Source organism: Pyrgilauda ruficollis, unplaced genomic scaffold (genome assembly GCF_017590135.1).
Source record: "Pyrgilauda ruficollis isolate IOZ18807 unplaced genomic scaffold, ASM1759013v1 scaffold21, whole genome shotgun sequence".
NCBI lineage: Eukaryota > Metazoa > Chordata > Aves > Passeriformes > Passeridae > Pyrgilauda > Pyrgilauda ruficollis.
The window spans coordinates 3,313,221-3,336,426 of record NW_024520318.1 but is presented as its reverse complement, the minus strand read 5'-3'; the positions used below and the strand labels follow the sequence as shown (position 1 = coordinate 3,336,426).

The window sequence follows — 23,206 nt, the reverse complement described above, 5'->3', positions numbered from 1 at the left end:
CAGTCCTACACTGGTAAATGTCAAATATTAATTTGTCACATTATTTGTGCAGTGATTTGAAGCCAAATCCTGTCTCATCATTCATTTCCATCAGGCACACGATGAGAGGGAGGGAAGCAGGAGCTTTCTGTCACAATCTGAAATGCCTGCGCCAGGAGCTGCCAGGAAATATTTCTCTGTCAGAGAAGCAAACTGAAGTTCTGAGCATGAAGGCTGGAGAGTGAAAGCTGCAGTACAACATGGAGATAATTAGCTTTGAAAGGCTAATCAGGTCACTGCTCTGGCTGGCATTTCTGTGGAGAAGCACAAGCCTCCAGCTCACCACATCTTGCCTCTCCATACAAGTATCCCTCATCAAAGTGAAGAAAGACCTTACAAACTACATAACCCTGAATGACATATCCTGCCTAAAGAATCCCCAAATAGCCAGAAAAGATCCCTACAAATAGCCAGGAAATATCCCTACAGCCCTCGGAATGAGGATAGACCCCACAGCATGGATCCGTGCTGCCCAATCCCCTTCCCCATGTGGGTCCAACCAGCCACAGAACCACTCAAGAAGGAGGTTTAATCAAAGCTGATGGCAATAACTATTTTAAGATTATCCCACCTATTTTATGCTGATTTCTTGTGCATATTCATGGAGCCTTGTGTCTTGCACACATCTTTGACACCCTAGAAGGTGGAGATGTTGAGCATTGTCAGCTCGCTCAAGCTGTGAAATTAGGCCTCGAGTCTCCAAAAAAAATTGCTCACAAACCCCCAGCAATGCTTGATCAAAACAGCAGTGCTCTTCAGTACATCGTTGGTTAGTGAATTTTTATCCACTTTCCCTTCCTTAGCATTAAACAGCTACAAATGGCTAAAAAATTTTTTTTAAAACACAACAGTTCTTTCCTGACATCTTTTCCTTTTGTCAGAAGGATGCTCTATTTTGTTTCTGAAAAACATGATCAATCTTTCCAGTAATAATGACTCGCTGAATAAGATCTGTGCTACTTCCATGCTGCTTTTCTAACAATACACCTTATTTGTACCTTGGCTTATAAAAAACCCATACACTGATCGATCATTGCAGGCACCAGTGAAATAAAACCAACCACGAGGCAAATAATGGCAGCAGAACAATAGTGCACATCTATTTAATGCCTGAGTTTAGACTAAGGGGTAACATAAAGCACAATGATGCTATAAAGGCAGAAAGAATGGAACAACCCAGAACAACAATAAACTTGATTCCTCCAAAACCACTGGTTAACCTGAATGAGGAGCTGTTTTACTCCTATCTGCAAAAATGACTCCTCTGAGCAATGCAGAGGCATTAATAAAACCCCAGATCATGCTGTGGAAGACCTTCCAGCAGCACTCAGTTTTGTCTGAGAGCTCACTTTCCCCTCACATAGTAACCAACCACTGAGTCACTCATACTGTAACACCTGATGGCCAGAAGCTGGCTGAAGCTGGCCTCCTTGCAGGTCAGTACAGCCAAATTCTGTCACTGTCACCTCTGCAAAAGTTCAGGTATATTTAGTGACACCACCACGCTCATTCTGTTTTATGACTTGAGCACTTACAGTTCATTGTGTTTTTCCAATTTCAACAAAAGATTTCAAAAAAATGGCCTCAAAACAGCTAACAATATATCCCTCTGCAATTCCTGGTCAAATAGAATATAGTACAAAAGTGAAATACCTTAAGCTCTGTCTGAGTTTTTAAAGACTGTCCAAATCTTGAATTTAAAGTGCATTGTAAGAACTGGATTGTGCAGAAGGAACACTAATTTGACAAACTCATTAAAATAAGACTAGTCTAAAGGAAAAATTACTCTTGCATGCTAAGGATTGTGATGAATAGGACTTCTGCTTTCAAAAACCTTGGGGTGTGGTGAACTTTTATGCACTGAAAGCAGTAAGTAGTCATCAAAATACAGACCTGTGCACTGGCCCATGGGCACATTGCCAGTCAGTCCCCCAAACGGGCAAGAGAGGTGAAGTAGCAGGGATCTGTGAATTATAAATTATATTCCTGGGCTGAGCTCTCCAAAGGCCAAAATGAAAACATGGAAGATCATAATGAAATACTTCAATCAAAATAACATAACCATCTACAGCTTATTTTCACTATCAAGGTGGATCTCAGGTGACAGGCTTCCATAGAAAATAATTCCATTGTCTTTTAGTGAAAAAAGGAGTGCAGCCAAATAAATATAAAGTAAGGATAAATCATATGACCACAGACAAGAAATATAGTGCTTTATCCAAACCTTAAAAAGGAGTTGGACAATGGGAAAATGGAATCTTGGAAGAAGGGGATTTGTGAGACCCTGTGCAATGGGAAAAGCCAGAGAACACAGTTTCTTGTGAGAAGATGATAATACAGTTCATGAAAAGCTGCCCTGAGATTAAAAAGTGTCATCACTGATGCATTTACTGCAGCACTGAAATGCAGGAGAGGTGCAATCCAGGCCCACAGCAGAGCACACCAGATGATGTGGCAGCACATCCCTGTTACCTGTATCAGGGGAGAGCTCAGGAAGAAGGAATTGCTCTGGCCTGGAGTACAGCACACCTTGGGTACCTCACACCTGACCTTCTGCAGCACCTGACATTGCACAAAATGTAGTGACTGTAGGTCAGCACATCATCTGGGCTTGTTTACACCCACTCTGCTTGCCAGTGAGCCTTTAGGAAGTCTGACCATAATTCATTCTGTGTTCTAACATAAGTTTTTGCATAAGAACGAATTTTACCCTATAATGCACTAACTAGACTTAAATTTCCCTTAGGAAAAAGACAAATGGGTTTACATAGCATGTGGTTTTAAATCCTTTTTTTTTTCAGTTAATCTCTAGCTGTGGAATTGTGATTGAAATATGAAAATGTATGTGTATTTTCTGATAAGAACCATTTTTGCTTAAGAGACAGATGAAATATTATCAAGCGTACACACTTTCTTCAAGTTTTTCAACTGATGACGGAAATCCCATAATCAGAACATGGCACAGCCAATCCAGGTTAAGTGATAACATTTTTTTTTCAACAAAATAAAACAAAACCCCAACCCTTTGAAGTGTTCTTACAGTTACATCTTCATAATCCAGACATGAGAAGATCTGTGCTCTCGACAACTCTGAGCCCACGCTCTTCAGCTGGCTCCACATAAAAGCCAGCATTTCCTTCCCCTTGCTAAGTCTGCTGATTCCTTAATAGCAGTGAGACATGGCACAAAGCATTACCTGCACAGGATTTTCCATCTTGCCCCAGCTTCTGGCCAGCTGGACACTTGCAGTGGTAGCTGCCGATGGTGTTGCAGCAGCGGTCGTGGCAGCCGCCGTTGTCTGTGGTGCACTCATTGACATCTGGCAGGAGAAAGCACAAGCAACCAGTGAAGAGCGGGCACTGACCACAGTCCCTGAAGATCTGAGGACAGTTGTGTCTGACTGATGTGAAAAAATGAGAAAGTTTCTGAGATAACCAGCTTGGGACCCTGAAGCAACATCAGGAGCAGCGACTCCCGGCTATGCTGCTGAGCCCCTCCACTCAGCCAGGCTGTGCCAGGGGAGGTTTAGATTGGGTACCACAAAACATTTCTTCATTGGAAAGATTGCCAAGCACAGGAACAGGGTGCTCAGGAAGTGGGGGAGTCACCATCCCTAGGGGGATTTAGAAGACAGATGTCATAGAATCATTACAGCTGGAAAACACCTCTGAGATCCTCGAGCCCAGCTGTTAGTGGATGTGGCACCTGGGGAGATGGTTTAGTCGTGGGCTTGGCAGTGCTGGGTTAATGGTTGGACTCAATGGTCTTAAAGGTCTTTTCAACCTCAATGATTCTGTGTTTCTGAGAGTTGCAAGGGTGGGATTTTCTTCCTCCTCTTCTTCTACACAAGGTGAGTGCAGAGCCCATCTGGCTCCGGCTGCAGGCTCTACCCAGCTCGCCAGCTTCCACCTCTGGAACAACCTCTACACAGTCATTTCCAGCAGCCTCACTTGGGTATTGGGTTGCTTCTAGAAGCAATGGCAGAGATGGGAAATCTCTGAAAGATGGTAGGATTTTAAATCAGCTATGGTCCTGCTTTCTGTCAGGTGCTGTTATCAACACACCCGACTTATTCACCTTGCAAGCTGGTGTTTTCCTGCGTGCAAAATAGAACTTTACATGTTACAAATGAAGAACATTAAAAGACTAAATAAAAAAAATAAATAAGTAAATAGCCAGTGGCAGAGAAAAAAAAAATCAATAGCAAAGACATTCACTTACATACCTACTTTAATACCCTACATAAGAAATTTCAAAGAACTATGACAGAAACCACCAGGCCAACAGTGCTGCTCTGCTGAACAGGAGCAGAGACAAACAGTATGGAGGTGATTGACACTGGGAGGGAGCTCACATTGCTCTCAGGTGAGACAGCAGGAAAGCCAGGAGGAGGAGGAGGATTAAGCAGCAGAAGATAAGCATCATCATGACTGTAAAAACCATAGGCAGTTACTTCATATTAGTGGCACTCCTCATTCCCAAGGGAGAAATGAGGCTTTTAAAAAAAACTATTTAATTAGTTTGTAAAGAAAAATCATTAAAAAAAGAATTTCACATTCATGCAAGAGAGGTGAGAGCCTTTCAACTGCAACCCTTCGGTGTTAAAGACTAAGATTTACCAAGGTTTGTTAGTCCTTTGATGAGCTCAGGCTTCACTTGACTGGTTCATTTCTGATCCTGGCTAAAAGCCACAGGTTAAAAGAAATTTTTGAGGAGGTTTCAGACTATTAAAAAGCTAAAAGAAAAGTGTATCACAAAACACCAACTTTTAGCTGAAGAGGCACAAACCCACTAAAACCACCTCATTTCTCTACAGCTTTAGATTGAACACAATGACCAACAAAATGATAATTTCTTTGTCCTCAGTGATACTGGAAAACACTGGCAGGCTATAAAGAAATAAAACAAAATTCAGTTACCCCAGAGCTACACAACAAACCAAATCCTAACTCGCGTGAAGCCATCGAGGCTCTTCTCGATTTCACGGGAACGCGATTTAAACAGAAACTTTTCCCGGAGAAAAACACTCCCCCCACCTCCTCCCCTCCAAAAACAAACTGCACCAAAATAACAACGTGCGTCTGCTCGCTTCTCCTCAGCAAGAGATGGGGAGAACATATGACAGGAGGCAGATTTTGGACGTGTTCCTCCGAGCTCTGGGAGGAGGCACGCGAGCGCTCGGCGCTGCGCGGGGAGCGAGCGGCGCGCGGCCCCTTCCGAGGGATTTACTCGACGTGCCTCGTGGTGATAAACAGCAACAAGCCACAAAGCAACCCAGCTCCACAGCTTCGACTTCTATTTATACTAACAGGATTGAAAGCTAATACAATCTCCTTGCTATTTTTATTTTTTTTTTAAACAAAATTAAGGGAAGAACTGGTTTGTTCTTTAGAAGCCACAATGGTACGTGACCTCCTGGCGTAAAATATTGACTGGGTGAGGTGGTCTAGGATACACAGCCTGATTTATTAACACCAGTGTCTATATTTTGAACCAAATTATTGAAACAAAATCTTTCTACCTGAGGAGCTCATCATTATCCCCTTGATTTCACCAGGGTATAATCCATTCGGAAGTGTATAGTGCTGTTGCATGCTAATATATAGGAAGTTTATCCTTTGATTGCAGACTGTTCCTGTTAGCAATTAAAAATCTTTTCCTTCCTTGTTCAGCATAAAATGCTGTGAGGTCCAGCTATTGGTGCTGCATGACTGAAAACCTCATTTTCTACTTCTTCTAACCCTACCTTCTTAATGCTCTGTCCAGGATTTCCCTGTCTCTGCCTTAATATTTGTTTTCATCTTTTGAGGAATTATTTTTATGCATTTCTTTGCTTGTTTTTACACCAGAAACCCAACACTCTTCTTTCATACTCACAAACCCTGACCTTCCATCTCCATGTGCCTTTAAAACAAACATCATCATAAAATAAGCTATGATTTAATCTCTGAGTTAAGACACCAAAAAAACCTTTTTCATACAGCTTTATTACAGAGCAATCACATTTGAAGGAAGACACTGAGTAGGAATAAATTTCACCAGTTTTAGCTCTAATACTATGAAAATTTGCTCTCTAAGCATCTGCATCTTTTGCTGTCCTGTCTCCTGCTCAAGACCTTCCCCACTGCCTGCTCCCTGCCAAGCTGTTTTCTGCAACTCCATAATAAAGGTCAGATGTTGCCTTAGTCCAAAGAAGCACAAAAATAAATGATCTGAATGTGAAGCAATAAAGAATGTGTTTTACATTTGTAAAAGGCTGGGTCATAGAGCTTTTACAAGCCACAATCAGTTGTTCCATACTCCTAAAAGAGAGTAGTCAGGATTTTAAAATCTGATTACAACTTTGCCACTGAAAAAAAAGGAAAGTTAAAATAAACTCAACAAAAACAATTCTGTCAAATGATAAATTTCTGTCTGCTTTCCATATTCAATGTCACTCAAGGTCACAAATATATTTTGCTTTTGAATAGTGAGCAAAATGACAGAAAATTTCTGACATGTAACAAGTCTGCCACGTTAGGTCTGACAAAAGTTCAATGTTATCAAGCCTATCAATCCATCTGTAATGACATGCTGTAGGCACTTAAAAAAAAAAAAAAAAACTCCAAAAAACAAATGTGATGTTTGCTACAGCAATGTTTCACATTTATTTATAGAGCCAATGTTGCAACACAAAAATATTATCCATGGGACATACTGGATGTGAGCCTTCAATCTTGCCTTGGGAAAAATAATTGAAAACACCTTGCATCTAGATTAACTTGATATTAACTTTATATATGATCTGTCTAGCATATATGTGTGGGGGGAAAAAATGCACAATATATTTTAAATCCAATAGTATGTTAAAATATGGATTGTTGACATGTGGTCATGTCCCACACTCTGTGCACTCGTGGTATGATAGACAGAACTATGTGAAAAGGTGTCTTTTCTCCAAAAATCTTATAAAATATGGAAGGGAACTTCCCTTTTTTTTTTCAGAAGCAGACCACCTTTGCCCGATTAACCCTGCCTAGGAGCTACGTGCTAAATGTAGAAGGACAATTCCAATCCCTTCACTTCCCTATTCTTGTTAATGCTATTCCATCTGAAAATGTCACACACCCTCAGCTACAGGGAAAACAGCCCTTCACCAAGTTTTTATGAAAATATAGGTGATTTCAGATTTCCTACGAATAAATGAAGGCTTTATGTAAAAGCAGACACTGGACAAAGTGGTTTTCATTGGTAATTCCAGCTTGAAACCTAACAGCAGTGACCTGCTCTATCAGTAGCTCTCAAAAATAGAAAGCAGATAAAGAAGAATCAGTGTGAAAAGCAGAAATACGTGTTGGCATTGGGGCAGAAGTCTCCTCTCCACTGAGCTGCTGGTGAGGGCTGCAGCTCTGCAGGGTCTGCACCTGGAGCCCAATTCAGCATCTTTAAAATCCAGTGAGGGATTAATCCTGCCCTGAGCACAGGAGTGGCCAGAGCTGGGCAAGGAGAAAGCACCTGCAGTGAGCAGGGGCTCAGCTCTGCAGCAGGAAAACCACAAAGTGAAAGACCACCTAATTTTGGCAAGTTTTTATGTTTAGATCAGCGGAACACAGCAGTTAACTCACTGCCTACAGCTTAAGGTATTTTTATTTTCCCCATACGACAAGTTTATATTCGTTAATATAAAGACTAATTTTTAAGAGAACAAAAGGAATCTCATAACTGCCATGCAGTATTTAAAACCCATTTCCCAAGGTTTCTGTATTTATCAGCTGTATATGAGTAATATCTTTATTCATTTAAGGCAGCCACATGCAAATTTGCCATGTGGGTGCCCAGTTTTGGGGCTAACCCGTGCTCTGACCCATGAGCCACTGACTCCAGCACGTGTCAGAGTTCCCTGGACTTGAAATAAATCACTGAAGTGGAATAAAATCTGTAAAATCATTGCCATTGTTATTGCAATCCTGCCTGAACAAAGCCCACCAGCACGGAGCGAGAAGGTGATTTTGATTAGTTTAAAAGCGTTAGGGTAACACACCCTGCTTCAATTGGGGTCACAGCAACCACAACACATTTATTTAGAGGGAAGACAACAATTCATTAACAACACTTGGGACCTGAAGACTATGATGAAGATGGGCTGATTTCAGGAATCCAAATGTTAAATACTTTTAAGAAAGCAGTGTGATACGTCTCTCTAACAGGCACTGGCAGTTTATATTGACTTTTATAGCAATTCAGAGATGTAAATTCCTAACTCAGAAAACACAAATGCTGTTGGGCAAAATAAACCAAACCAAACTCTCATAGTGGTTAGGATCAAAGTCTAAATATAGTTTATCATGTGCACCTGAAATGCTCCTTTATGCATTCTTTAATATATCTGAGTGCCTGGCACACAAAAGTGTAGAACTGCAACTTTCTTACAATTTGCTTTTATAAGGAGGTATTATAGGCAAGTGTCTGCAAATCACAATGCCCATTTGACAGTTACTCAATATTGATCTAAATAATTTGATTCAAGTTTTAAAAACCACTGAAGATCCCAAGAAAAAAAAAGTACCTCCTTAAGTTTTACACACTGTTTTAGTTTTTTTTTTTTTAATTATAGCTTGGATGATCTGCAACCAAAACCATATGCCTAAAAAAATCCTGAAACCTGAGAAAGTTGATTTGAACTTTAAAGGCCACTCACTGCTACAATGCAACATAGCTCACACGAGCACACATGCACATATATCAAAACTACACATACACATAAAGTAATGAACAAATACACTGGACAGGCTGCCAGGTACAACACTTGCACCCCAAAGACTGCTTTTGTCTTTTGGTTTCCTGCAGAAAGCTTTGCAGCAGTTGTCCCTGAGCAGTAATTGTCTCTAAAACATAAATTACATACATCACTTCCAGCACTAACCATAAATTATCCGCCTGAATAGCAAACAAAGCTGCTCGTTCTGATAGTCAGTGCAGCCCTGCCCGGCTATTGATTAAGCACTCTCAATGCTTTATTAGGTTTTCTTCCCCCACAAAGTCAATACCAGGATGAATATTTCTTCTTGGGCTGTTATGAAGTATCGTAAATCTGAGTCATTATTAACAAGCGCCTGATTAGTGGAGCAAACTTGTCGGAGAGTTTGGCACAGGCTCCTGGAGCCTCACCTCCCAGCAAACACCCATCACTGCCACTGTCCCTGCTGGCAGCTGTGGTCCTTGTGCTTCCACAAGTTATCACCTCCTTTTCCCAATTTTTTTTTTTAATTAAAGAAATTACTGCTGCACTCATTGCTCTTTATCCCCATGTCACATTCCCATATGCAGAGAGCATCCATCACATAATGAGTATGTGCATGGCCCCTGTTCCCCAGGGATGGGGGGCTCTGACATGGTTTGCTTTCTTTTCTTACCATGGCACTAAAGCATTTCATTTAATTCAACTTAGTTGCAAAACCAAAAGCAAACAAAGCTCCTTGTTAAACATACTTAGCCAGAATTCATTTCTCCTTATTAAAATCATCATCTGAAGGAAAAAAAAACCCAAAACCAAACACAATCATCAATCATTTGCACTTGCTTGCATTAAGAACAACTCCTTTGAAGTCAGAATAAAATCCTGTGGGGGGAAAACCCAGACTCAAAGTTTAAGTAGGTGAAACCACAAGTTCTTAAAGCCCAGGATGCTGCTGTGTTAGACTGGACCTGTAGCTCATCCTGTGCCACTACAGAGAACACTCTGTACCTGCTGCAGGTACAGAGATGGCCCCTTCCACCCCAAGCTCTCCTACACCACAGACCAGACTCAGTTCTGAAACTGGCACTTAAAACTCCTTTTGAAATCTCTGTCCCCGGTCATGGCAGTCCTTCACAACCATATACATGCGTGCCCATGTATAAAAATTCTTCTTTTTTTATTCCTAATGTCCTGCACATTGATGATATTTTATAACAAAGACTTCCAAAACCAAACTGTTACATGAAAAAACACCAGCTTTGATACCTTCTGATATCTTTCTCTTTAGAATTCTGTGTCAAGCAGGAGCTATTTCCTAGCAGTGAAATGCTGAATGACCTAGATCATGCCCGAAGTTTTCCTCTGTTCACTAACTAGAACTAAACAGAGAGGTGGAGCTGGGAGAAAGTCTGTCAGAGTACAATGAAACCCTGTAATGGTGCTCATTTTTAAACTATGTTTTCCCAGCCAAGGTATGAATAATGCAACCAAACAGCCCAGAACATCTGAATAAAGCAACAGCAGCCTAGAGGATGCTAATTGGCAGCAATTGGCGCTGATTGTGGAGTGCGGCTGGAGCTGTGATTACAAACAGAGCTGACGCAGCCAGCCCAAACCTCAAGTGCTGCTGCTGCAATTAAAGATATTTTATCAAATTAGACAAGTGTTTGCCTTTCCCTGCTATGATGGTTATGAGCAAAACATAAAAGAAAGCCTGGCTGGCGGTGCGGCACCTTCCCCACTCTGCCGAGGTGAGTTTCTTTCTGCTTTGACTTTTTATGGCATAAAATGGAACCCTTTTAGAAAGAATTCAGGGCTCTGCAGTGCCATCCTTGAAAGCCCTTGCTTTTGTCTAGAAGTGCTTTTGCCCTAAAAATGCAGTCTCTTTGCAGTGTACCCGACTTCCAGCCCCGAAAAGTGCTGGTTATGCACACACAAACACGGAAAGGCTTTGAACTTCCCAAGTCTGATTTCACAATGTAAGCCCTCAGTATTTTTGCAGGCAGGTAAACACTCTTCAAACATCATTTCCAAGGCAGTGGCTATCAGTGAGGCTCCAGGACTCTTAGCAAGTGGATTGATGTTTTGAGTGCTAAACCCCAAGCACAAGCCCCACAGCTGACTCCAGCCAAGCCAAGTCCTGGTGCCCAAAGGAGAGTTCACAAAATGCACCTTGAACCCCAGACATCCCTGCACCCTGCTGCCCTCTGCTTTCCTCAGGGAGGAAGTCACTAAACCACTTGGTCATGAACTAAGCCTGGCTCTTTGCTAATATTTTCTGTTATCCCCAACTCTCCTCTCTTGCATCTGGATCTCAAGAAAATTAACAGGAACTTCTGCCTTTTCTTCAGTTTCCTGTAAACATCTATAAAGCAGATCAGCAGAACTGAATTGAAAAATATATAGAAAAACCCCTCATGTGATGGGTCATTTCTGAAAGCTTAGCATTTGCAGTAATTTTTACAGATCTCCATGAGAACAAAAAAAAAAAAAAAATTAAGGCTGTGCAAATGTATGGAAGTTTTCAGGCCAAGACAGCTGGAGAGTGACAGCCAGCATCATATAAAAGTGGGAATAACCTGAAGATACCCACGGATTATAGCCAGTGCCAACACCTTCAGGACCAAACACAAGCTCAGAGACCACAGCAAGGAAGCAAAGGCAGCACTTTGTGTACTCAGCTCAACCTGTACTTTTAAGGGATTTATGATGTCAGGTGCCATGAAGAGCACGGTGCTGATCCAACACAGCAATAACAAAACCAGAGATAAATATAGATGTGAACGTTGGTGCTGCCTTTGAGGCTCCCCAGGATGAAAGGTGAATGAACGATTTCAAACAGAAATAAATGCTTGTTCCAAGTAAAACCTGTAAGGATGGGTCAGATTCTACCAATTTAGTGGTGGCACACCACGTGCAGCGTGGGGTGTTGAGGAGCTCTGCTGTAATATTGCTTCAAAAATCTGTGTACAGCAGCAGTCTGAGTTTGTGACAGCAGGAGTGTGAGAGGATGAGCTCGAGCCAGCAGGATGCAGGAACAGGGAACTGAGGGCTGCAGGAATGGCTAATCTGGAAATCAGCATCCAAACATTCAGGGAAAGGACACAAATCACAGCTTTAGCTTCTAGCTGCAGAAGAGATAACAAAGAAAGTCCTGTTGGAAGTGGAGAAGAAAGTGTTTATTCCAGCTTTGTCCCTGTCTTTACTCTGTCCTCAGAAGAACTCATCAATCTGAGCAAGAGAACGTCTCCTTCTGGCTACACAAAACGTGGAATAAATGTCTCAAGTCCAGAGAGTCCTTGTGTCCACTGCAACACCGTGGGAAAGGGACACCTGAAGCACTCCACAACCAATTTTGGTACTTCAGTCCACACCAGGGCAGCTGTCCCCTGGTCCAAAGCAGTCCCTGATGCTGCAGTGGCCAGAACTGCAGGTGATGAGCGATGGTGCTGCCACGGGGGAGCCCCCAGAGCAGAAAATGCCAAACCCCTCCCTGCCCACAGTCCACTGTGCAGGACCAAAGCCCCGAGCCCAGAAGTTGCTGCTTAACCTACAAACAGGCAGAGTGTTACAACAGTCTGGGCTGAGCAAGCTGACAAATTAGGCAGCTTAAATTTCAGGGCATTCCTATTGTAATAAGCCAGTTCCTTACAAACTGTGCTTTTTCATAATATAATTAACCCCAGGACTAAGCATGTGAGCAAATGAGTTCATTTTTCACATGAATAATGGAAACCTTTTTTTCTTTTTTCTCTTTTCTTTTCCCAAACCATTACGAGCAGAAATGAATATAAAAAATTTCTCAGCAGAGAAAGGATGATGTGTGCTGGCTTCTAGTTTAGAATAGGAATTCATTATGGAGATTTAAATGGAAGCTCCTATTTTCTTTCCTTATTTTTCTTAATAGTTGTCCTTGCCAGTCTAATCCAAAACTTTGCTCATCATCAGATCTAGCCTGGGGTTAGTGCTCATAGCCTCTGCTATGGCCCGAAATGGGTTGAATTTCTCTTCCTTCCCATATCCTCCTGAATATTCTCTCCCATCTTTTATTTTCCATTTCTAGAAGATCTTTCTAGCAGTTCTGTGGGCAGAATTGCTCACTGCCCTGACAAAAATCCTGTGCTAACTTTAAATGTAAACTCACTCCACTTCCTACTACAGAAAATAACATTTCTGTCATCATTCCCTGCGTGGCTGAAACACAACCACACAACCAGGTCACTCGTTTACAAGAGGCACAAATGGGAACTGGCTATTCAGTTTACAGAGTGTAAACTGTAAGAACTGGCAGAAATGTAAGGCACAGCCACTGTGCCTTCCAGAAACTGATCTTGTGTGTCAAGGGCAAAGCAACCCATGGGAAGAAAAAAAAAAAAAGAAAAAAAGATTAAATCCTCTCAGGTTAGTGGGGAAGTCCTTCTTTATCTAATGGAACCATTTTCATGAAATCAATATGGTTGTTTGTTGGAGCAGATGATATTAAAACAGAATAAACACATATGAGTCTGACCTTCAGCTACAAGCTTTCACGATAGTTAGAGAGATGATTATTTCTAATATAGATTAGGATTTGCACTGCAAACTGTCAAAAAATGTCAGGATAAATAAAGGTATGCATTATTTTCCTGTCTTTAAAACAAACCCTGGGGAAAAAAAAAAAAAAAAGAAAGAAAGATTAAATCCTCATCAGTTTAATTTGTAAAGAAACCCAAGGGAAGTCATTATTCCCAGAGACTCCATTGCCTGATTTGTCTTATGAATTCTTCCAACTTCTCTGACACCAACAGGTGCTCGTTAACTGTTGCTTACTGAGATTGCTGCTGACTGGCCCTGCTGAAAGGGAGTCCTTTGAAAAGGCAAAAAAAAATAGCATTTAGCACTGAACAGGAGCTAAATATTGCAGAGGTCTGTATCCTGCTCATTAGAAACAGCAGCCAGGTGAGCATCCTTTAGCTGAAAGGGAATTCCCACTATGGAATTCAACCAGGGCACTTAAACTTGAATATGGAGTTACATCAAGCTTGAAAAAAGAGGGACGTACAAACCATTAACTTCCATGCAGATTTCACCAGTGACAAGCTGGAAGCACAGAACTGAAGAAACAGAATTTTCTCTTTCCAGTTAAATTAGCAATGAGGAGCAGAGCACAGCTGGGATTTCTCAGGACAGCAGGACAGAACAGCACAGAACCCTCCTCTAAAACAAACAAATCAGGCCCAGCGTGGTGGGGTAAGGCAGACACTCTGCAGAAGGAACAATTTGGCAGCCAGGTCCCTCAGCCTGACACCAGCATTTGAACCTGGGACCTTCCCTGCTCCTGCTCACACACGTGCTCACCACGTGTAGCCGCTGCCTGAGCACGGGCAGCAGGCTCAGCCTCACACCCCAGGAATTCTGCTCATAAAAATATGGGATCCCAAGGTTTTTCCAACAGACCAGTGTCAAAGGTGATCACAGGCAGAAATTAAAGGGCTTAAATTGTTAATCCCGCATGGCTGAAATTAATTTGTACCAGAGCAGCAAGAGTCAGTTTCATGTAACCCAAACTTCACATTCTGGTTCCCAACACAAACTAAATTTGCCTTTTAAATCTCTCTGGATGTCAGGCATCTGGTCTTGATGGAAAGCCATACCCTATTTTTTCAGGGGGTATAACCAAAGAGAAATTTGCATTTATGTTTTCAGTGAGACATCAGTGTCTTGTCAGTGTAAATAATTTAAAACTTCAAAGTTACTACATGACTTGGTCTTTTTATATATTATCATTTTACACCTTACAACATGTGTTCCTCTACCTCTCTCCCAGCAAACAGCTGATATATATTTTCATGTTCCTCACTGTTAACAAAGTGTGTACCATAGTAAAATACTACATCACACCACACTCCTATAAGATTGTTTGGTTTAGGATAGAAAACTCTGTTTTTTTGAGCAACAGTAAGGTCAAAGTATTACATTTAAATCTCTTAAGCAGAATGTGCATAAGAAATAAACCCAAAGTTTTAAGGATCTATTGAAAATGTTAAAAAAATTAAAATCAGACAGTAAAGGGCAAACACTACAAGGAGAGAAAAATTTCAATAGGGCCAGAAGGCTGTGTAAAAATAAATACATATCCAGCACACACTTGTGTGCAGCACACCTAACGTGGGCAAAGGCAAATATATTCCACAGACACGTCTATTGTTTGGAGTCTGAGTCCTGTTTTCAGAAGAGTGAGGAAGTAAATCAATAAATATGTTTACCTTGATCTTTAGCTCACTCTTACAGACCACTCAGAGCATCTCATTTAACCAAAGCTCTTCAAACCCAGCGCTGCCGGCTCTTCAGCCGGTGGAAAAACAGTTGTACAACGCACGTCAGAAGATCCAAGGCTGAACAGCCTGGGCTGAGCACATCCCAGCCTGGCCTGGGCACTGATTAAAACCAAAATCTTTCCAGCTATATGAATAAAACACCCCAAACCTGAGCAGCAAGGCAGGACTGCCGCAGCGCCGCCGCCGCGGGTCGATGCCAGTTCGCAGCTCAGGTTTCCACGTTCAGAATTCCACCCTTCAGTTCCAATCAAAAAAGAAATTCCTCACATTCAACCCAGGCTAATTACTTTTTTGCATGGGAGAGGCAGCCAAATTCACTGTGACGCACAAAGGGAAAGTGTGATCTATGAGCAGAGTACATCCACCACAGCGTTATGGATGGTTCTGGAAATGCAGCCAGAAACAGACGTCGCTCCCAACATCGCCGCTGTTGCCAACAGTTACCACCTAATGCTGTCTGAGAGACTGCAGTGATTTCGTGTTCAAAGGCAAAGGCAAAGCCTCTGGTGCCTCAGATCCCATGTTACTGCTGGCAACAGGGAGCTTTAACACCTGGAGGATCTTCCTGGAGGAGGCAGCGATCGCGGTCCCCACGTGGGATGCGGCCGCTGCCTGTGTGTCCCTGGGTTACTCAAAAAACAACAAACCTCCCCAAAACCCTGAGAGCTGGCCTGAAGCTTGCTGAAGGAATGAATGCAGCAAAACCATAAACTATTCCTCAATCACAGGATATTTCAGTTATTAATTTCATTTTTTCTGCCCACACTACACCGCCTCTTTGCCCTAGCCAGGAGTGTAAAATGATTAATTTTATTAGATACTTATACCTCCTAATTTTATTAAATACTTGCATCTCTTCTCTGGGATACCTACATTATGACCATTAACAAACAGTGAAAAGTGCAGATAATGTGTGAGCATTTCTCCATAATTATTTATTTAAATACAGGAAAGGGGTCAACAGTGGCCACCACAGGTAATGCCAAAACCTGGCTGTTACACCACTAGGGCAAAAACCAGAGATTCAAAGATAGAAGAGGAAGAAATTAACAGTTTAACTTAATGGGCAAACTTCTACAGAATATGAGGCTAAGAAGGATAATTTGCTAGTATTAGACAAGCCAAAATTATTAATGGAAATTGTTAGGATTCTTCAGCATCCAGCCACACCATAGATCTCTGAAATGCACATTTTAAAACACAGCTCCTTTTCCTTTACATCTTTCTCTTTTTAGGGATCACTTTCTGAAATTCCTTTTGTGTATTATCAAAGGAACCAAGAGACAGCTTTTCCAGGAAGAAGTCACTTGGTTTGGGAAAAGACCAACAAATCTCCTTAGGCCAAGATTTAGGCTGAGTTCTTAACTGCTCCCCTAAGCCTGTGACCCAGAGAGGCAGCACTCCCCTGTAAAACAGACCTCAAGCTTAACTTACAATAATCTGCTTCATCTTCAGGTGAAAGTTCTTCACAAGGTGCAAAATACTTTCATTTTTTCCTTATTTCTTCCTTCTCCCTCACCTCGACAGTCCCATGCTTCCAATTAAATTAAAAAGTGGACCAGTGTAGTTTTGTGGGATTTTCCCCTCCAATGCTAAAGTATAATTATAAAATGGGGGGAATAAAATTACAAATTCCACCAAGGTCATTAATGTACAAAATGCAAATTGTCTCCCATTTGTCAAAGACCCTGGGGAAGTCTAGAGATAATTGAAATGATAGATGAACAGAAGAGACTAACTGCTAATGGTCTGTATATCAATGAATCAATGTCACATTTATGAAGGGCTTTGGGAAATTATTCTAAATACTTCATCTACAACAGCTGAAGTTTAGCCTACTTTTTCTTTTTAATGCAGAAAAATTAATGAAAAAGTTCGGTTTATAGTTACACAAGTGTAAACCTGGGGTAATTTAAGGTGGATGGCAAGGAATTGAATTGCTACTTATGTTTCTGCCAGATGTGACCAAAATTCTCAGGTACCAGGGATTATGGGATAAATAAAAGCAATATGTATTTCAGAGATAATCAAATATAGGACCAGCCTTGCCCTCAAAGCATTTAAACTCAGATATTCACCATTGAAACCCATTCTCTTCAGCATATGAATAAACTAAAAAAATCAAGGAATACATATACCACTGATCTGTTTTCCCGTTTTCCTCCTATTTTCAATTACAAACTGAACTGCTCAGATCAGGGTCTGTTGTCAGATGCATTTATGGGGCACTGACCAAATGGGAACAGGGAGCGGAGAGAGGAAAACCCAAAATATTTCCTTTTCAAACAAAAAGTGAAACAAATCCTGCAGGTAACTTTGGTACAATTTCACAGAAAATCATATTTCCACTTCAAAAGAGGAAAAGCTACAACCAGTAAGTCCCTCTGCAGAGCATTCTCCCACTTGTGTGCTGGCCAGGCTACACTAATAAGGGACAGTGAAGAAAAAAATAAAAAGAAATAAAAATAAAAGAAATAAATAAAAAGAAAATTTGAACATGAAGATGTCATTTTGGTTGAATCTGTAAATAGTTTGGGGAGGTGGGTCAGTTTAGATGGTTTCTTCTATGATTATGATTATTATTACATTTAATATTCTTTTCTTCTGCTTTGCTTCCCACACACCAAACAGGTCTGGATAAAAGTAGACCAGAAAGACAACCACAGGCTTCTTCTGTGGAAAAAAAATCATTTTCTAGCAAAAATAAATAAACCATCACACCCCTTTGAGAGGAAGTTTACACTGCACCAGGTACCATCACCACAAAATCACACAAATTAAACCCTTTCCAATCTTGATTTCACTGTACAAAATCACAGGAAGGGGATGGGGAGAGGAGGTGAGTTTTCTTGTCTGTGGGAATGAGAGAGGTTTGTTTCATCCAGAAATAGCACCACAATTGCCTGGCTCGTGGAAACATGAACTAATCCAGAAACACACCTGATTTCCCCAGAATCTGAATAAAATGGTCCTGTCTGAAACCCAGAACTGCTTCTCCTGTGTCAGGACTTGGCACATGAAAGGAAAACAGCACTGAGAGGAAACTTTGCTGCTGTCTGAGAAAAGGTAACAAGTACACACTGCAGGTAAAATGATCACACTGCATTTTCTGTTCATTACAACCACAAATATTCATAAAAAGAACCAAGAGGTCCCATCAAGCTGCTGAGAAAGCAAGGAGGGATATCCACGTGTTGGAACCTGCCTTCTCAATTATAAAATATCACTAAGGATGATGGAGATCTGGAGCAGCTTCCCTTACAATAAACCCTGAGGCAAAACTGGTCAGAAATGTAAAGTCCATGTGAAAAAGGAAACCCCAAGACCAATCTGCTGAGTCACTGACATTAATCAGCACTGGCCATACTGACTGTCTTTTCTAATAAAGATCTGTGAAAAAATACTCAAAAAATCTCCATAAGAAGGGGATAGTGCTATGGAGTAAAACAAAATTTGCAGTGCCTATTTTAAGGAAGAGAGGGAGGGAAGGAAAGCTAGCAGCACAAATGGAACAAGGTGTGTTGCAAATTGCAGGAAACTTTTGTGGAGATAGCTTGGTTTGGATGTTTCAGTTGGTTGGCAAAACCTGAAAACACACAAAAGCAGGGTCTGATTGATGCTGATTTGTTAATATTCTGTCTTTTCTCCCCCACTGCCCTGTCAGCCTTCCTCAGTGCAAGCTCAAACCAACCACTCTAAACCCAGCAACACAACAGCCCACCTTAGCTAAATGAACATGCATTTGTCTCCTTTTATCTATTGATAGATATTTGTCAGTTAGAGGGGAGCAGGAGTGTTCCCTCTCCAAGGTCTCAGAGCTGTCCTTCCCTCCCACAGCCTCCCCAAATCCTTCCCCTGAGGAAGAGGCAGAGAGAGGAGAAAGAAAAAGGTCCCCACCAAAGAGCAAAAGCTACCCCAAAGAAATAAAGCTGAGCTTTGCAGAGCTCCCTGACTGCCAATGAAGGTGGATCTCAAGGGCTTTCTCTGACCATCTCAGTTTTGCAGCTTTCCATCCCTGCTGGACTCCCACCTGGGGCTTTGTGGAGACGCTGAAGGAGCCAACCCCTGGCCTTTTTGGGTTTTCAGGGGAGTGCTGGCTCTGATCACTGTGAACTCTGGTGCCAGGTAACCCAAAAAGGGCTTTTTTGGTCAGTAATTCCACCCCACAGGTGTGCCAGGGGGTGAAGTGCAGCCCCTCTCTGGTGCTGTCACAGCTTCCCAAGTAGCCGATTACAGAACATTCAATTCCTCCATTTGCTGAAGCACATTTGTTCTGCTAGATCTTAATTTTTTTGAATGAGTGAAATACGAGTTAGGACAATTTATGTGAGCTAATGATACAGTGCAAGTTAACTGATGGGTTATCCTGATTTTTGCAGGAACAATTTGCATGCAGCCTTTCTTTCAGGGCCATAATTACTTGCAATACCAGAGTCTCAGCACACTCTTCCCTTTTTTATTTTTTGCTGTTTTACAGATGTGTCACTCACAGTACTAAGTGAAAACAGATTACCTGCCACTGATCACCCAACACATCCTCAGAGGAAGGTGGGGGAAATGTCTCTCCAGTGACAAGTTTTGATTTGTGGATTAAATTCCCCTCTTAATTGAGCCATGCTTCTTCTGCTAACAAATTCCTGTGGAAACCCCAGGATAAATTTACCTCTTTGCAGAGTAACTTTTCCTCACATCACGTCCTCCCCTTTCCTTCTCCTTATTTCATTAAGATTTTGAGCTATACGTACAAACCCTTCATCTCAAACACTCATTATGGAAATACTGCAAACCCAGAAGATGTCACAGCCATTTCTTTTACAGCTTTTCTTTTTGTAGGCGACATTCATATTGCAGAATAATTTAGACAGTAATTTAATCACAGGGTTTAGAGGTCCAGCAAATGTTACATTTACATAATGTCAGTCTTTCAGCAGATAATTTGGTCCTTTGCATGTGTTAAAAGACGACATTGCTTGTTAAGTTCATGTTAGTACGTTTAACCCAGCAGATGAATGGCTGGTTCCTTAATCTGCCATATATTTCTAATTTTCCTAAGGATGATTAGAAAATTTTATTTAGAGTAAATTCATGAGCACAGTCATTCCACTGGAGTGACAAATCAAAAAGATTATTAAATCTCAGGGTCCAGAAATCTCCATAAAATAGTCAAAGTCCTTGCAACACAGTAAGTGCCATTTTTTTTACTTGTGTAAGTTCTTTGCTGGTCAATACATTGTTTCTGCCTCCTTTGAGTACGTGACTGAAGTTATTGAAATGTGCCTCATTAGTTTCATAATATTCTCCTAAGGACATATGGGTACTTTGGAGTTTGGAAATGCACTGTTCTTTGTCTTGGCAAATGTTGTTAAAGAGAATGAAATCAGTTATAAGAAATGTGATTTTGTTTCAGCGTGCCAGTGCTACTATCCTGGACATCCAAAAGATAAAATAAAAGGTGGTAAAGCATCATTACCCAAAGAGAAATAGCATGTCTGTACAAGTGGTCTTCCAAAAGTACTGCTGTGTATTTAAACTTAGAAGAATAATAACCTAGGCAAATATCTCAGGAGCCTTAACACTGAATACTTACATTTAATACTGTATTTCTGCATTTTTATTTTGAAGTTATACATTATATCCTCACTACTTAACATGTAAATTGAAATCTCCCTTTTAATTTAAGCTTGTACAATATCAGGATTTACAGCAGGAAAAAAACCTGTTGCATCATCTGGCCAGCCCATGCCACTGCAGGATATTCCCTTATTTTCCACTGCCTCACTTGTCTGGTTTTAAATCTACTGAAGCCAACCACAGACCAAATCAATGAGCCAAAAACCACACCAAGAGCTGGGAGCACATTTTGATCATTTAGTTGTAACTTGGCACCATTTCTGCATCCTTTAAAATAGAAATGTGTTTACCTAGAGGACAAATTCATACAGCCTCCTATCAATGAAACAGGTAATAGACATCCCCCGTGAGGGGCTGAGAGCAGCTGGGGAGCAAGGCAGCAGAACAGAGTGAGGGGAGACACTCATTATTCTCCTTAATTCACTCAACTGACAATTGTCACCAGCCTGGCTTCTACAGCACACAGAAACTCTCTTTCTCCTGGCCTAAGGTCTTGAAAAATCATATTTCATTTCTAAAAAAAAATCATATCTTTCCATCATACACTTCATGGCAAACCAGTTTTCAGTCTGTATCCTTTATCAGTTATTTTTACTTATTAAAGGAGCTGGATGGGGTTTTTCCATTCATTATTTGTTTTTAAAATTAAATCCAAACAGTTTTTCTCTTATGGAAAGTTTGGGCTGAGGACTCCAGGAAGATAAGGAAACCCAACTTCTTCCAGATGTGAGACAACTGGGATCCTCTCAGCAATGAAAAAATTGAATTGGTTAATTTGCATTAATACTTAGATGATAAAGCTTTAAAACAATCAGAATTAAATCAGATAAAGATTTAATTACCTCTAAGGTTAAAAAAAGGATTATTTGCTATTGCCACTTAAACAGAACAAGTTCCAAATTTGGAGTTGACACAACTGACATGGGCAACTCAGCATGCACTGATAATTTTGTCATCAAAGTGATAAAATTCTAAGCTCAAGGCACTTTCTTTGATTATTCTTTAACACAGTTTGTAGTGTGGCTTGTAGGACTGGATGATCCATCCCCAAATGCATTTCCTTACTCAGCTGCTGAGTTCTTAAAGCAGTTTAAGGAAATACCTGACCCACATGAGGCTGGATCTCCTCGAGAAGGTCCCACCAGGTGATCCCTTTGTAAATTAGACTGGCACAGATACAACAATTTGTGGATCTGCACCAGGAATACATTGGAGAAAACCTGCATGATCTCAAACTATGCCAAAAATCAATGTGAATATTGATGTACAATGAGATCTTTAATGGAAAAATCCTTACAGTTCTTTACATCAGCCAAATAATTAAATTAAAAAGAACTAAATGTTTTCCTAATTAAGCAGCATTAAGTGCCAAATTCTGATATATTTTCATCTCCAGCATGTTTCTATCATTTTTCTCCTTGCAGTCCCTGATGTTCCCGTTTAAAAAAAAAAAAAACACCTCATGAAAAAAAAAAAAAAAGCTGTCTTACAAATCCAAACTAAACCTCCAAGTCTCATACAAGAAAGCAGAGAAAAGTTCTAGAAGTCACTCCAAAATGTTCTCATTAGCACTTCTTGAGGTAAGAATGAGAATGAAAAAATGAGCTCTGTGAGGGCTGAGTGTCACAGCTATTTGCTGAGGCTATTATAATCATATCAGTGGCTTATTGAATTTCATAACCATGGTTCTACATCCTTCACTGACAACTACCAGAGAGCTTAACTCAAAATAAAACTCCAAGTCAGAATGAAGGCATAGACACAATATGCTTACACACTAAAGAAAATAAAATCTCCGAAGGTCAGATTTATTTTATGGTTAAATAGGGACACACACACAAAGCTCCAGCTCCTGTCTTAACTCTAGTGAAGCCACAAAAGAGTAGAATGTGAGTCCACATTGTGTAGGTACTCCCTGCTGTGTATAACCACAGCACAACACAACCTGAGAGAGAACATTTCACTGATTTTATCCCGCACGTGAACCTCATCCCGTGCCAGGAATGAAGCAGTAACTCCATTTCTGGTACTGAACTGCTACAAAACTCACTGGGAATCAACCCCAGCACCACCAGGATCAAAGCTGGAGTGGGCAACAACAACCCACGGGTATGAGGCACAGGGAGAGCCTCCCTGAGAACCCACAGGTGTGAGTAACTGGGAGCTGGCACGAAGCAAACCCTGCATGATCCCAGCACAGCTCACGCTCCCCTGACTGCACACTGAGTCATGCAGTGCCTTTATGATAGATAGGTTTTCCTTACGCACAGGTTACACATTTAATTTGCTATTTACCGAAGCCTCCAAACTTGGCAGCAGAGGGAGACTGTATGATTGCCAGAATAACTGGGGAGAATTAGGACTAGACGGAGCAGTAATGACAAAAGCCTTGGGAGAGATCCCACAGATGTCTCCTGATGCTGAGCAGAAACTGCATGCAAAAACCCAGCTAGTGAACAATAAAGTGACTAATACAAGTCAACAACCAAGGCAAAAGTGGAAT

The 23,206-nt window shown here is 41.1% G+C and overlaps 1 protein-coding gene across 1 annotated transcript in view; it reads right to left on the bottom strand.

Moving 5' to 3' along the window:
* The window catches only part of LOC121353762 (multiple epidermal growth factor-like domains protein 6), a 185,440-nt gene that overhangs the window by 80,289 nt on the left and 81,945 nt on the right, over positions 1-23,206 (bottom strand). Inside the window, exon 5 of the mRNA XM_041467879.1 lies at positions 3,236-3,358. Within this exon, the coding sequence (XP_041323813.1) occupies positions 3,236-3,358 (123 nt within the window). The remainder of the gene's footprint in view (positions 1-3,235; positions 3,359-23,206) is intronic.